At 41.9% G+C, this 13,768-nt stretch overlaps 2 protein-coding genes across 5 annotated transcripts; both read right to left on the bottom strand.

Annotated features, from left to right (window-relative positions):
* Positions 1-78: 78 nt before the first annotated feature.
* Positions 79-4,040, bottom strand: LOC125518791 (probable leucine-rich repeat receptor-like protein kinase At1g35710). Its single transcript, XM_048683659.1, has 2 exons — positions 710-4,040; positions 79-617 (listed from the first exon to the last, which is right to left on the bottom strand). Exons 1-2 carry the CDS (start codon positions 3,975-3,977, stop codon positions 265-267), a joined length of 3,621 nt encoding a protein of 1,206 aa, XP_048539616.1. The 5' UTR covers positions 3,978-4,040; the 3' UTR covers positions 79-264.
* Positions 4,041-4,913: 873 nt separating this feature from the next.
* LOC125518792 lies at positions 4,914-13,508 on the bottom strand. Of its 4 annotated transcripts, none has more exons than XM_048683661.1 (13): positions 11,589-12,042; positions 9,053-9,243; positions 8,732-8,924; positions 8,411-8,649; positions 8,107-8,313; positions 7,907-8,011; positions 7,577-7,675; positions 7,081-7,452; positions 6,744-6,998; positions 6,407-6,664; positions 6,291-6,329; positions 5,957-6,209; positions 4,914-5,203 (listed from the first exon to the last, which is right to left on the bottom strand). In XM_048683661.1, exons 6-12 carry the CDS (start codon positions 7,907-7,909, stop codon positions 5,970-5,972), a joined length of 1,266 nt encoding a protein of 421 aa, XP_048539618.1. In that variant the 5' UTR covers positions 7,910-8,011; positions 8,107-8,313; positions 8,411-8,649; positions 8,732-8,924; positions 9,053-9,243; positions 11,589-12,042; the 3' UTR covers positions 4,914-5,203; positions 5,957-5,969. The 4 variants fall into 4 exon arrangements, 2 of the variants coding, with proteins under 2 accessions (XP_048539618.1, XP_048539617.1); XM_048683660.1 differs by having other exon boundaries at positions 7,577-7,678; positions 11,589-12,041; XR_007288120.1 differs by lacking the exons at positions 4,914-5,203; positions 5,957-6,209; positions 6,291-6,329; ... (3 more) ...; positions 7,577-7,675; positions 7,907-8,011 and adding an exon at positions 9,515-11,077 and having other exon boundaries at positions 8,106-8,313; positions 11,589-13,508.
* Between the last annotated feature and the right edge of the window lie 260 nt (positions 13,509-13,768).

Genomic DNA, 13,768 nt, shown 5'->3' with positions numbered 1-13,768 from the left:
CAGCCCCAAGTGACACGCAACAGCTAAAAGGCTCGAGCACCTTGTAAGGCTATAAGGACCAAAAGGAGACGTCCGAGAGAGGATGCAGATGGATTTATTTATCAATGTTTTACCGAAATAGCAGGAGCTCTGCCATACAAAATATATTTAGATGTAGTTAATTGCCAACCAGTAGGTGCGAATGATATATAGCAGAAAACAAGCTATCTAGCGAATAAAATGATGTGTTATATACAGTGTCGGATGTAATAATCAGATGAACATTCACGACCAGCAGGCAGGGATGACAATGCTAGTGTGGAGATAATCAAGATTATTAGCAGGTCGCTCAGCTGCTGACAACACCTTGGTTACTTGCTGCATCGTCGGACGGTGCGATGGATCAGGCTCTATGCACCGAACAGCGATGGCGACCACTTGAAATATCTTAGTTGCGACCTCAGCTTCAGGGAGTGGAAGCCGGGTGTCCAGCAATTTCTCAATTGATGTACTTTTTTTGTTGTTGCCCATGGACAAAAGAAAATCACCTGGATGATGTCCCATGAACAGCTCTAGAACAAGTATCCCAAAGCTATAAACATCGCACTTCTCCGTCACCCTTGTCGTGTATGCAAGCTCTGAAACATCAACACTAGAGAGTTAAAACATAGAGGTACTTGAAATAATGATAAGATTATTGATTTAAGCAACATAGATATAATAATTTTACCTGGGTCAAGATATCCTTTTGTCCCTGCGAGACTAGTGCAGTTCGATGCATCCACATCTAGTATTTTCGCTAGACCAAAATCTGAGATGCAGACTCTAAATTCCAGGTCAAGCAAAACGTTGTTGCTTGTTATATCTCGGTGGACTATCGGTGTGAAGCAGTCATGATGCATGTAAGACAAAGCATGAGCAACATCCCAAACAATATTTAACCTCTTCGGCCAATCCAATTCAACTGCAGTTTCTGTACCCTTCAAAGATGCTGATAAGCTTCCTCTATCCATGTATTCATACACAAGAAATCTTCCTTGGGTTGCAGAGCAGTAACCAAATAACTTTGCAATGTTCCGATGTCGAATATACATCAATGCTTGTATTTCACGGTTAAATTGCTCATTATCTTCCATCATATGGATCTTTTTCACTGCAAACAATTCACCTGTTGGTAACTGGACTCTGTAGACTGATCCATTACCTCCAGATCCAATGCAATGAGCGTTGCTGAAATTGTTTGTGGCATCAACAATTTTCTTGTACACATCTTCCCCATCAAAATTCCAAATGGTGAACATCTTGGTTTGTTGTGGTTTATCTATAACTGCTGTCTTGGTTTTCTTCTTTTTGCACTGCCATGTTACCAGTGCAATGACAAACATAAAAGATGCAACCGCGGCTATTATAGAGAGTAAAATAGCACCAGACTTTTTCCCTTGTTCACTACTTTGAGGAAGATCACAAGGGGGCAAACCTCTTACAACACCACACAATTTCTTATTATGCTTAAACCATTTGATTGGAGCCTCTTCAAAGAGCCTAGTATGTGGCACTGACCCTTCTAATTTGTTGTATGACATATCCATGTATAGGAGGCTGTTCATGCTCTGGAAAGATGGTGGAATGCTGCCGTTCAGTGCATTGTGAGAAAGATTCAAGGCTTCGAGCATAGTAAGACCACCTAGTTGACTAGGAATAGCGCCATCAATTGAATTTTCACTTAGATCCAACATATCTTGTAGGTTTACCAACATCCCTAGTTCATTAGGAATTGTACCATTGAAGTGATTATGGCTCAACTTTAGAGAGTGAAGCTTCAAACAATGCTGAATTGATCCTGGTATCTGCCCAGTTAGGTTGTTTGATGATAAATCTAGATATTCCAGATTTTTCAGTGATCCAATTTCTGCGGGCATATTTCCCTGGAGCAAGTTACCAAAAAGGCTCAAACTGAACAACATCGTTATATTGCCGATTTCTGGAGGAATTTGTCCTTCAAGCTTATTTGATGAAATATCAAGTATCCCCAACCAAGATAATTTCCCAATACTTGATGGTATTACTCCGGTTATATTGTTTTTTGATGCACGTAGCACTGTAAGATTGTAGCACTCAGCCCAACGATGAGATAGTTTACCAAATAGTTTATTTGAACTTATATCAATATAGACAAGATTTGGATGAGCTCCCATCTCGGTGATATCTCCTTCGAGGTAATTCCGTTCAAGTCGAATCCTGACTAGGCTTGTACAACTTAGCAAGCTTGATGGCAAGGGTCCAACCAAGTTGTTGTCGTTAACGATCAAAAATTGTAGCTGACCTCCCGCACAAAGACCAGATGGCAAGGAACCAGAGAGGTTGTTAAAAGGGAGTTGCAGTTGAACTAGGCTCATTAACTTGCCAATTCCTTGAGGAATAGACCCAGAGAGTTGGTTTTGTGCAAGGCATAACTTGGTGAGCTTTGTCAAACTTCGTAAGCTGTTTGGGATGGAACCTGATAGTTTGTTAATATTAAGATCCAACTCCTCTAAGTTCACAAGGAAACCCAATTCTCGTGGAATTCGCCCCGAAAGTTGGTTCATAAAAAGGCTTAATATATTGAGTTTTGTCAGATTGCCTATGGTGACTGGGATAGGACCTGAGAGTGTATTAAAAGTAAGATCCAAGTCATTTAATTTCACAAGGTAACCTAATTCTTGTGGAATCTGACCAGAAAATCTATTGTGTGAAAGAATTAAGACAGTGAGCTTGGTCAAATTACATAAATTTCTTGGAATGTTCCCTGAGAGTGTGTTTTCATATAGAGCCAATTCTTTTAAGTTCATCATATAACCTAGCACCCGTGGAATTTGCCCCGAAAGTTGGTTCTGGAAAAGGTATAATCTAGTGAGTTTGGTCAAATTCCCTATAGTGATTGGGATAGAACCTGAGAGTGTGTTTGTATTAAGTTCTAATTCCTCCAAGTTAACTAGGTGACCTAATTCTTGTGGAATTTGACCAGAGAGCCTGTTGCCCCATAGAGATAAGATAGTGAGCTTCGTCGAATTAAACAAATTTATTGGAATGGAACCTGAGAACGTGTTTTGACAAAGATCCAAGACCTTTAAATTCACTAGATAACCTAAATCTTGTGGAATTTGGCCAGAAAGTTGGTTCTGTCCAAAATACAAGGCAGTGAGTTTTGTTAAATTTCTCAAGTTATTTGGGATGGAACCTATCAGCTTGTTTCGGCTAAGGCCCAGGTCCTTTAAATTGACCAAATGACCAAGTTCTCGAGGGATGTGTCCAAAGAGTTGGTTGGCGTCAAGGTACAAGGTAGCAAGTTTTGTCAAGTCACATATATTGCTTGGGATTGAGCCGGAAAGATTGTTATTAGAAAAATCTAATGTAACCAAGTGCTTTAGCTGGCCTATTTCAAAGGGGATTTGACCAACCAAGTGATTGGCCGACAAGGTGAGGTTCACAAGATTACTCATGTTGCCTATGTGCCTTGGTATTCCACCGGAGAGTTCATTTTCATTAAGCATTAAGCAGCGTAATTTTGTGAGATTTGCTAGGCCTAGTGGAATGGAGCCTCTTATCTGGTTGCCTTGTAGAAGCAGAGCACGGAGCTCTCCGAGGGCCTCAATGCCGGCAGGGATGCTCCCGCTGAGGTGGTTGTGCGAGAGGTCGAGGCGCGTCAGGGTCGCCAAGGCTGAGAAGTCGAGTGGCCCCAGCGCCCCTCTAAGCCGCATCCCCCGCAGAGAGATGCCGCTGATCACCGGCCGGCGATGTTGCCCTGTGCACGTGATGCCACGCCAGCTGCAGGGCGCCGACATGTTCTCCCAGGACAGCAGTGTGTGCTGGCTTTGGTCGTCGAGGCTGGCTTTCCAGACGAGGAGCGCCCTCGCCTGTCCTGCAAGCACCGCCCCCTCCGGTACGAGTGCAGCGGCGGTGGCCATCATCATCATCATCGTCGCCATCACGGCGAGCATCTTGGGTGGCTCCGTCTCCATGGCTAGCTAGGCTGGATTGAATTGGCTCTGGTGGTTGTGAGAGCTGATGGCCGCTAGCACGCTGTTTAAATAGTGGATGGACGAACGCACACGTACATCTCTCCATATGTTCACGGTGACCACGGTGCCCATGGAAGTCAAAGTCATTCGTACGTTCTGGGGCCATGTGCATACCGATCTGCGGATGGCTGGGTTCCATTATCTCACACGGCAAATATATGCTGTAGATTCCAATAATTGGATGGATACTGGGGTCATATAAGTCGGCTGCCAAACATCCGATAGATACATAAAGCAAACTAGGCAGCCAAATGATGGGTGGCGTCGCTCTCGTTGCTTGACCGAGAGAATGGGAGCCGCAAATATGGTATGCACACTACACCACGGACATCAATAGAAGGCACTTTAAAATGCCTCGAAAGGGCCATATAATGCCAGCTTAGAGAATAGAAGGCATTTTTAAAATATGCTAGAGATGGTCACGAAGGGAAAGGTCAATGAAGGCACTTTTCTAGAACGCCTCAAAAGATCAACACAGAGGCATTTTTAAAATGCCAGCAAGCTCAATGGGAGGCATTTTTCAATAATGCCTCAAAAGGAACACAAAGGCATTTTTTTTAAATGCCAGCAAGCTCAGTTTGAGGCATCTTTAGGAATGCCTCCAAAGACTATTTGTAGCATTTCTTATACTGCCTCAAAAAATTTTGTGTGGCATAACTCATACTGCCTTCAAAACATTTTTGTGGCATTTCTTAAGATCGCCTCGAAAACCATTTTGTGGCGTCTTTTGACTTGCCTCCAGAATGTTTCTGAGGCACATAAGAATGCCAGAAATTTTACACAGGCATATAAGAATATGAATTAAAAACACTGTTACGGCAAGCTCACTAATTTGCAACCACTGTACAAACACATATATACAATAGTAGAACAAGATTGAGAGGCTTGCATGGACTAGAAGTACCATCGTGCAAGAGAATAATGTAAAGCATTAGAACATCTTCACAAATTCGAAAGCAACATCAAAGTATCAATCAGCAACACAGGGCCAACAATGTAACACAAGTACACTGCCTACTGTTGTGATAACAATGTAACACAGAGGTACACTGCCTACTGTTGTAAAAACAATGTAATTAAAGAGCGTTCCAGCTTGATGCAATCAATTGGAAGTACAGAAACTAATCAGCTGTGTGTCACCTTCAACTTCGACTTTCGGATGGCATCTACAAGAGCAAAGACTGTTCTTAGCACTGTAACAGGGTTAAAGAGACAGGCATGTAAAATGATGTAAATACTAAAACTTAAACATATTTTTGTTTGCGCCATTAAACTTAATCTATCATTCAAACAGCAACAGCATGCACGAGTAGGTAAAAAACAGCACTGTAAAATGTAAAATGGGTAAATTATAAAGATCATTAAGGGGTGTCAGGTATTGCTTTAAATCTGGACAATTGGTCATTGCCTCCATGGATTGAATCACTGAATAGATAATCAACTTGGTACTAGCAAAAAAAGGATAAACTGAAACCTATGCCTGTTGTTCAGTTCTTAAGGGGTGACAGGTCTGATCCTACTTGCGCGTGAACCATATGACTAGATTTGTCATTTTGGAGAAGCACCACTGGCCATTAGAATGTCCAGGTTCCACACGACAATAAGACACCGAGCACTATTTTTAAGAACTGAAACATGGAGCCATCAATTCAAGGTGCAACCACTGTACAGACTTTACACATGTACAATACCTACTGTTGTTGAATATTGTACAGCAATGAAACATATCTTCACAAATTCAGAAATGACCAAAGCTACTATCACAACTTAAATGAGCATCTTAGATCACAATATTGTACTGTCAAGGATTGCAGAGAAGAGGATAGTAGATGAGCTGATTACTAAGTTCAGGTTAGGAAATTATATATCCACAGAAAATCTTGATGCAAGAGCAACAGGAAAAGGCATGTACAACTCACCTATGACCATCTTTCATGTTGTCCTGCCCGAATTCCTAAGTATGTTGTTTCCGGTTGTAGTAGAGATTGCTTGAGTACCTTTTTTCATTCTTGTTGTCTCAGAAACTTTCTTTCTCTTCAGTGTATTCCTCACTGCACCTTCTGAAGTACTGCAACCAGTCTGATGGTTGGTCACCTGAGTTCCAGTAGTTGTTTCGTTGGGATCCACATTCTCACTATTGTTGAAAGACATCTGACTACAAACACTAGAAACCTACAATTGGGTAAAAACAAAAATCATGTATAGTTATACATAATATGAGCACAAAACAACAACTATGAGCTATGATAGTACCTTAGAGTGCAGCACAGTAGTACGGTCTGTTTGCATAATCTGCATAAAAAAGAGTTCAGAATAGTTGCATATACAAGAACAGGGCAAATGAGTTAGCAAAGTGTCATGTATCATACATTTTTGCGTGGCCATGGAATACACCTAGCTTGGGCATTTCCTATCTTGTTTATTTTCCCTTGTGCACGAGGCAGCTCAGTTGTTTCTTTGAGCACGACGTTGACAAGAACTTCAACACAATCAGCTAGTGGTTGGCCATCAGTAGCTTTAGCTTTTCTATCAATTTTCTGAATTGTTCCCATTGCCACCACACTTGCACTGTTTGGCGACGTCAAACTAACTTCCATGCCACACTTTATGGTATCTTCTAATCCGTCCTGTAAGTTGCAATAGTACTAAGTAACCCTTCTAATTTGCTAGTTGGTTAATAAGTTGAGACAAATATAGAAAAATCACCTTTGGCCCCTTTTGGAGCGGTGTTTGAAATATTCCTGGTTTCTTATGTTTAGTTGTCTTTGCCTTCTTTGGTTTTGGCACAGGCGCAAGACTTGGTAGTGCTGATTCTGTTTTCTTTGATTCCAGTTGGGATGCCTTCACCAACTTAGAGTAGCCATTGCCTTGGAGCAGCCTTGGAGCAGCCATTGCCTCAGATGCCTTGGTAGTATATGAAAGTGAAGTTGCTTGTTCTTCTTCATTCATGGTTTCCAAGTCCTAGTATGTGGAAACTCATATTTAGCTAGTAGTAAGTGCTCAAATAATGTGACTGAATATAAGAGATGAAAACAAGAATCACCTTAGATGGTTCTTTATTTGGAAGCTCCTTTTCTAGAATTCCTCCCATTTCAACAGACCCCCTAGAAGCTATGATCAAACTTTTTAGCTCATTGTACTGTTCTGCCATTCTCTCACTCTTGGCCATTATTGAAGTTTGATTTGCCACCAGAGTATGCACCACATGCCGAAGCTCCATGTTCTCTTGTTTAGCAACATGTAGTTCAGCTTCAACTTGAGCAAGGCGCTCCGAAGCGACTCCACCTACTAATAGACCAAGGCCACTTGGCCTTCCTTTCTTTCCTTTTGGGAAAATTGATGAATAAAGATCACCATTACGGGCCTCCTCACCAATCAAAGAAGGATCTTCCCGAATCCTTTTTTTAATTTCATCCTGAAAGGTTCATATAACAGTAGGGTTGCAAGCATGAATTTTATGAAGCACTGAACACAGCAGTATCAAGTGAAAGCTAACTAGGAATATAATAGAACAGAGCACTATGAAGTGAACTACATACCATTTTTACTCCGCTTTGTTGGTTGACTGGATATCCATTGTTTTTTGTATGCGTAACCACGTAAAGCTCGGCACGCCCAATTTCCCTACCCTCTACCATCTCCTGAAGCAGAGATGAAATGTTGATACACTAGTTACACAAGTTAAAAAGGACAAAGACACTAAGGCAACAGATCTAGACAGCAAATCTGTCCACAATTCAGTTGTGTACATATGAGAGGCAGAATAAGTAAGGCCAGCCTTCCTCGACACAGTGGTGTGGGTCCCGTTGACACAAAGAACAGGGCAAATGAATATTATGGGAAAAAATAAAACAAGGAATATTGATTACCATTTGATCAAGGACAACTGCAAAACTTCATGACCCAGCGGTGTGGGTCCTGTTGCATCCCTCGAGTTGCGATGCCCGAGTGGCTTTGTTTCTCTCAGATTTTTCCTAGACACACAAATATGGTGAAGAAACTCATAACAAGCTTATATGTGGAACACATATTTAGCATAGGATACAGAACTACACCATTGAGTACCCACCTTAGCTTTCTCTGTTCTCCAGTGTTTTACTAGCCACTCCCACTGTCCAATTGGAATTCTGTTATCACAACCATTAAGAATATTCCGTGCCCGTGACAAATCAGCTTTGTAGTATTTCCTCTTTAAAACAACCTTGAAGTCTTTCCATTTTTTACTAGCTGATCTCAACACCCATCTTTTGTATGACTCATCAATGTTGAAAAAAGCCTATTAAAAAATACAATTGTGACAACTTGTTCGTTGAAGAAAAAAGTGACTTGTTTGTTGAAGATGCAAATATATATGTTAGATTGCGTTGACATACCTGGATAGAACCCCACAACTTTTCTTTCTCTAACTTTGGTACTTTGCTCCAGTTTTGAGCAGCTAAGGACATTTCTTTTCCTTTCACTAGGGTTCCAATAAAATTTGTCAGCTTGCAAGTCTTCAAACCACATGGCTGACCAAATCTGTTGAACTTCAAATTGATCTTGTTATCAACATCATGTTCTTTCCAGAAGCGCCTCATGTGAGTAGGTCCTCTTCTAGTCTTCTCTACAACTTCTGGTATGTGAACAGATAGGAACTACCATTAGGCCCATGCAAAACAAGCACATATAAATTCTTTTATGCCCTCAGAACTAACCATGTGTTTGCTCCTGTTCTTGTCGAACTTCCTCTTCTTCTTCATGTTCATCTTCTTGTCCAGACTCACCTTCTTCATCTTCCGATTCAGTTTCATCACCATGTTCAGCGCCATCTTCTCCATCTTCTGATTCAGTTTCCTCACCACTTCCCTCATGGCTCCTTAAGTCAACATCTCCTTCAGCTCCGGAATTCTTCAAAATCAATACAAGAAAACAAGATGAGAAATAAAAAACAAGTGTTCAAAGTTATCCATGCTGAGCTCCTCAATACCATCAGAAGTAATAAAAACAAGAGCTCACCAAGTATTTTAAGAGCTTACCATAGTGAAGTGTTTTAATTTATCCCTGTTTGAAGCTTCTGTTTTCATTTGTTTCATAACATTGATGCATTCCATTTGTGGTAGATTAACTTCTCTGACTTTATATTTCAGCTCATTCAGTCTTCGTTCATGGTCAGACACATGGGACTGATTGAATGCATCAGATCTTGATCCCGAAGTCATCATATTTCCTGGCATGTACAATTTGAAACTCGGTTAGAAAAGACAGTATCAAAACTAAGATAAAAACAATCAACGACACTTGAAATTTAGATTATCCTTTGATCTTTTGCTAACATTCAGAAGGGTATGTGCAATATTCTCAAACACATTCTTCTCTATGTGCATAGGATCCAGATTATGACGTAATAGAAGTGTTTCCCAGTATGGCAGCTGAAAGAAGCAACTTCTCTTTCTGAATATTGAAGTGTCTTGCTGCACGCTTGTATCATTCTCATCTACCTGATTACGGTGTCGCTTCCTGCTGCTCTTCTGCTGCAGTTTCCCATATGTAGTTTTCATGTCCTTTGTCAATATTGAAATGTCATGTAATGAAAGGGGAACGGGAGGCTCTCGATGTTCCTCAAAACCATCAAATGACTCAGCATCAAATCGAAACTCGTGATTAGGTTCCAAGAATCTGCGATGTCCCATATAGCATTTCTTGTGTCCATTCTTTAACCAAAGAGAGCATGTCTCTGATAGACAATGGGAGCAAACTGCTATATTTTCTCCAGACAAAGATCCACGCCCAGGCCAATCACTTATTGTCCATAGTAGTGCGGCACGTAAGAGAAACTTCTTAGATCGAGAGGCATCATAAGTCCAAACTCCATCATTCCAAAGCTCCAGAAGATCATCTATGGTTAGCTGCATGTAAACATCCATGTCTTTCCCTGGAGATTTTTTACCAGGAATGATGACAGAGAGGATAGAGTTTGATTGCTTCATACAAATCCATGGAGGAAGGTTGTAGGGGATCAAGACGATAGGCCATATGCTATATGAGAGATTCATATTTCCAAAAGGGTTGAAACCATCAGCTCCCAATCCAAATCTAACATTACAAACTTCTGAACTGAAGTCTTTGTGAATAGCATCAAAGTGTTTCCATGCAGGTGAACCAGCTGGGTGTCGTATCAAGCCGTCCTTTGTGCGGCCTTCGCTGTGCCACCTCATATCTGATGCCGTCTTTGTAGAAGCGAACAACCTTTGGAGTCTCTTCTTTAGCGGGAAATGACGAACCACCTTTTGAGGCACCTTGTGGACACGCCTTCCATCAACTCCAGTATTTACGCTCTTCCATCTACTTGTGCCACACACTGGACATGATATGGCATCAGCATGTTCCTTCCTAAATAGAATGCAATCGTTTTTGCATGCATCTATACTATCATATCCAATACCAATGGCTCTCACAAACTTTTTGGCCCCATGAAAATTTTTGGGCAACGCCTGACCTTCTGGAAGTGCCTCCTTAATTAGCGTCAATACCTCATCAAAGCAAACATTGCTCATTCCCCTCATATTCTTGATATGAAGCAACCTCACCAAAAATTGCAGCTTCAAGAATCTTTTGCAACCTGGGTACAACTCTTGGCGTCCATCATTAACTAATCTATAGTATGCCTCAGCATCATCGTCCAAATCATCTTCAGACTCTTGCTCCTCTCCTAAAGTACGAGTATCATACATCCCAAATCCTTCTAGTAGCATCTCATCCATCTCATCACTATCAGCATATTCTTCAAACTGTGAACTAGGACCAGTAGTTGCTTCGGAGGGCCGCATACTTTCTCCATGGTGAATCCATGTGGTATATCCGGACATGAATCCATCACAAATCAAATGATCATAGACTTCATGCTCACCTAACCAACGAGAGTTTACACATATCTTGCAAGGGCAGAGAATCCTACTATTTTTTGCTGACTCACGAAAAGCAAATTGTATGAAGTTGATAGTTCCTTCAGAATACTCAATGGAAGACCTTGCTGCTCGCATCCAACTCTTATCCATTCTCAACTGAACAAACCCAAGTTCTACGACACGTTAAAGCAGAGACCACATAAAATTCTACAATAAATATTTGAATGCATCAAAGAGAAATTTCTGAAAGCAATATCAGTTTACTATTAGCGGAATCAAAGGGATGTTCAATATAGAAGACCTCATGTGTAGCAAGAAAACAGTTTAGCTGAAACCTGATGCAACAAGATTAGAAGTAACACATTAGGGATGTTCTATATAGAAATGCCAAATGCACCTGCAGTTTGATTATCAGTCTATCTATATAGCTTACTCCTTGTGTGAAATTTTCTAACATGAACAGAAGGCCACCATGCACACAAGGCAACAACAAACAAGCTCCAATTTCAACAGGACAAGTTGCCATACTCCTAGTATAATTACAAGAAGGACAAGACACACAGTACAAGTTGATTCTAGATGTCATTGCATAATGATTCTTCATCCATAAGTCTAGCACCAACAAAAACTGGAAGAAAAATGAACTACAAAAATGAAGAGGCATTACCTCGAACACCTTGTGCGCAGCAGAGCGTCAGATCAACAGCAACCTGACATGGGCTTCTCTGGCGTGGGTTGGGGGGCGGGGGGGGGGGGGGGGGGGGGGGGGGGGGGGGGGAGGTCACCGCTGATGAGTTCGTGGCCTGGACCACTTGATCTTCCTCCTCCTCTCCGAGCCTGGATCTCCCCTTCTTCTTCACCGCGCACTACGAATCCCACCCCGAGATTGGGGACGAGAGATGAGGGAAGGCACGGAGTGGGGATGGCGTTGCAGGTCGCGGCGGATGCAGAGGCTCCGGCATGGAGCGCCGGTGGCGGAGCAGGCGCCGGCGGCGAAGACGACGAGGCGCCCAGCGCGGAGAAGCTGCGGTGGCCGTGGTGTTCCTCTGTTTTTTGTTTTTGGAAGACCTCTGTTTTTTTTACCTTGGAACGCAGCGGGGAGGGCTGTTTCACACCAAAACGCTGGCTACGCTCCGCGGCACTTTTGTAGAACGCCTTGTTTTCCCCTGTTTGGAAGGCATTTTCTAAAACTGCCCTTGAAGGCTGCGAGCTTCGGAGGCACTTTTGGAAAGTGCCGTCAATACCATGATTCTGAGGCGTTTAGCAAAAATGCTGGCAAAAAAATGCCTCCTAATGACATACGTGTTGTAGTGGCATTCTTCCGAAAACTTTGAAAGCAAGACGTGCGTTAGACAGCACCACGAGATTGGCCTTCAAAGGTACTGTAGTAATTTGGATGTATGCTACCTCAACCACCACTAGAATTTCCCATTTGATTTACCGTGGAAAATTCTCGAAATAGGCTTTCGTCCCGCTTTATAAATAAAGCCATCAGCACCGTCACCACATCTAAATCACAAGTTTAAGTGCAATCAAATAAAATATCCAACTGGGGCAACAACACAAACACGCCCCAAAAAAGTATAAAATATCTAGCGCCTTAGGAAGTCTGCGGCGAGGCCTGTCAACGAGCAGCAACAATCATCACATCCATCATAAGGCCCAGTTGATCGCGATCATGCTGCCTAGACAGTGGATGCTAGTGCTAGAAAAATGCAAATTCGAAGATCGAGTCAGAGGCCAGCCTAAGAAAGAACCGCTTGATCACTATCTTATTACGTGTCGTTAACAACGTCCAAGCTAGTGCTGCAAACACCAGCTAGAAGGCGTGTTATCTTCACGATTTGGTTGACACGGGTTTGCAGGAACCCGACCAGGTCCAGGGCCTTCTAGTCCGGCCCAAGAACCTCACGGACAAAACTCCAAAGTAGTCTAGCCATCGTGCAAGAGAAGAGGATGTGAGTCCCTATCTCTGGGACATCACATAGAGGGCACAACCCATTCCCCGGGGTGTGTCTCTTGATCACCTACATTCCGAATGGAAGGCGATCCCTCAACAACTGGCAAACAATTTTTTTGATTTTCAATGGTAAAGGCGCTTTCCAGAACGATGATGTCTAGGCCATAGACGGCCTTCGGCACAAAGCATGGTATGCTGAGCCAAGAGAAAAGACTCCTGAAGGGGTGAACCTCCAGGATACGGTGTCGGGGTTGCTGGATTGGAAAAACGCATTTGAGTCCTACATAATTTGCAGTTGTTTGATTGCATCAAATGCTTTTTTAAGAAGTTGAAGTGGATGTTAGATTTTCTATGAAATGTACTACAATGATACTTTAGAGGAAGTTTCTATTGGATGAAATGACCAATGTAGGAAAATTCCTAAGGATAATAATCCTACCAAAATCCTATGAAAATCCTTCGAATCAAAAGGTCCCCAAGGAATGTTCTTTCTTTTTGCGGGTCCTAAATAATACTCTTAAGGCTGTAAGGAAAAAATTCCATTACTACCTATCATAAGGAACACATGGTTAGAAAAATACCCCCGAGAAAAAAGATGTACCCTGCCATCTTACAATATTCCAAAAATTTATCAAAATTTTCCTGGTGCTTTGATGCCCCATTTTGATCTCCTTGCTCCTTGCACTATTTTCAAATTCCTTTGAAGGGATTTCCCCTTGGTATGTGACTCCTCCATGTATACAGTTAGTTTTTCTTTCTTGAACAATGCTCTACATCATTCTATTTATGCTGCTACTGGTGACTTAGAAAATGAGCTTGCATGTTGTTGATTTTAGTTTTTTGTAAGTAGCTTTGATACATTATATAATCATTATATGCTTAGTAGA

The sequence above is a fragment of the Triticum urartu genome, chromosome 7, assembly GCF_003073215.2.
Source record: "Triticum urartu cultivar G1812 chromosome 7, Tu2.1, whole genome shotgun sequence".
Taxonomy (NCBI): Eukaryota; Viridiplantae; Streptophyta; class Magnoliopsida; order Poales; family Poaceae; genus Triticum; species Triticum urartu.
The sequence above is the reverse complement of the archived record's forward strand: the minus strand, read 5'-3'. Positions and strand labels throughout refer to the sequence as shown.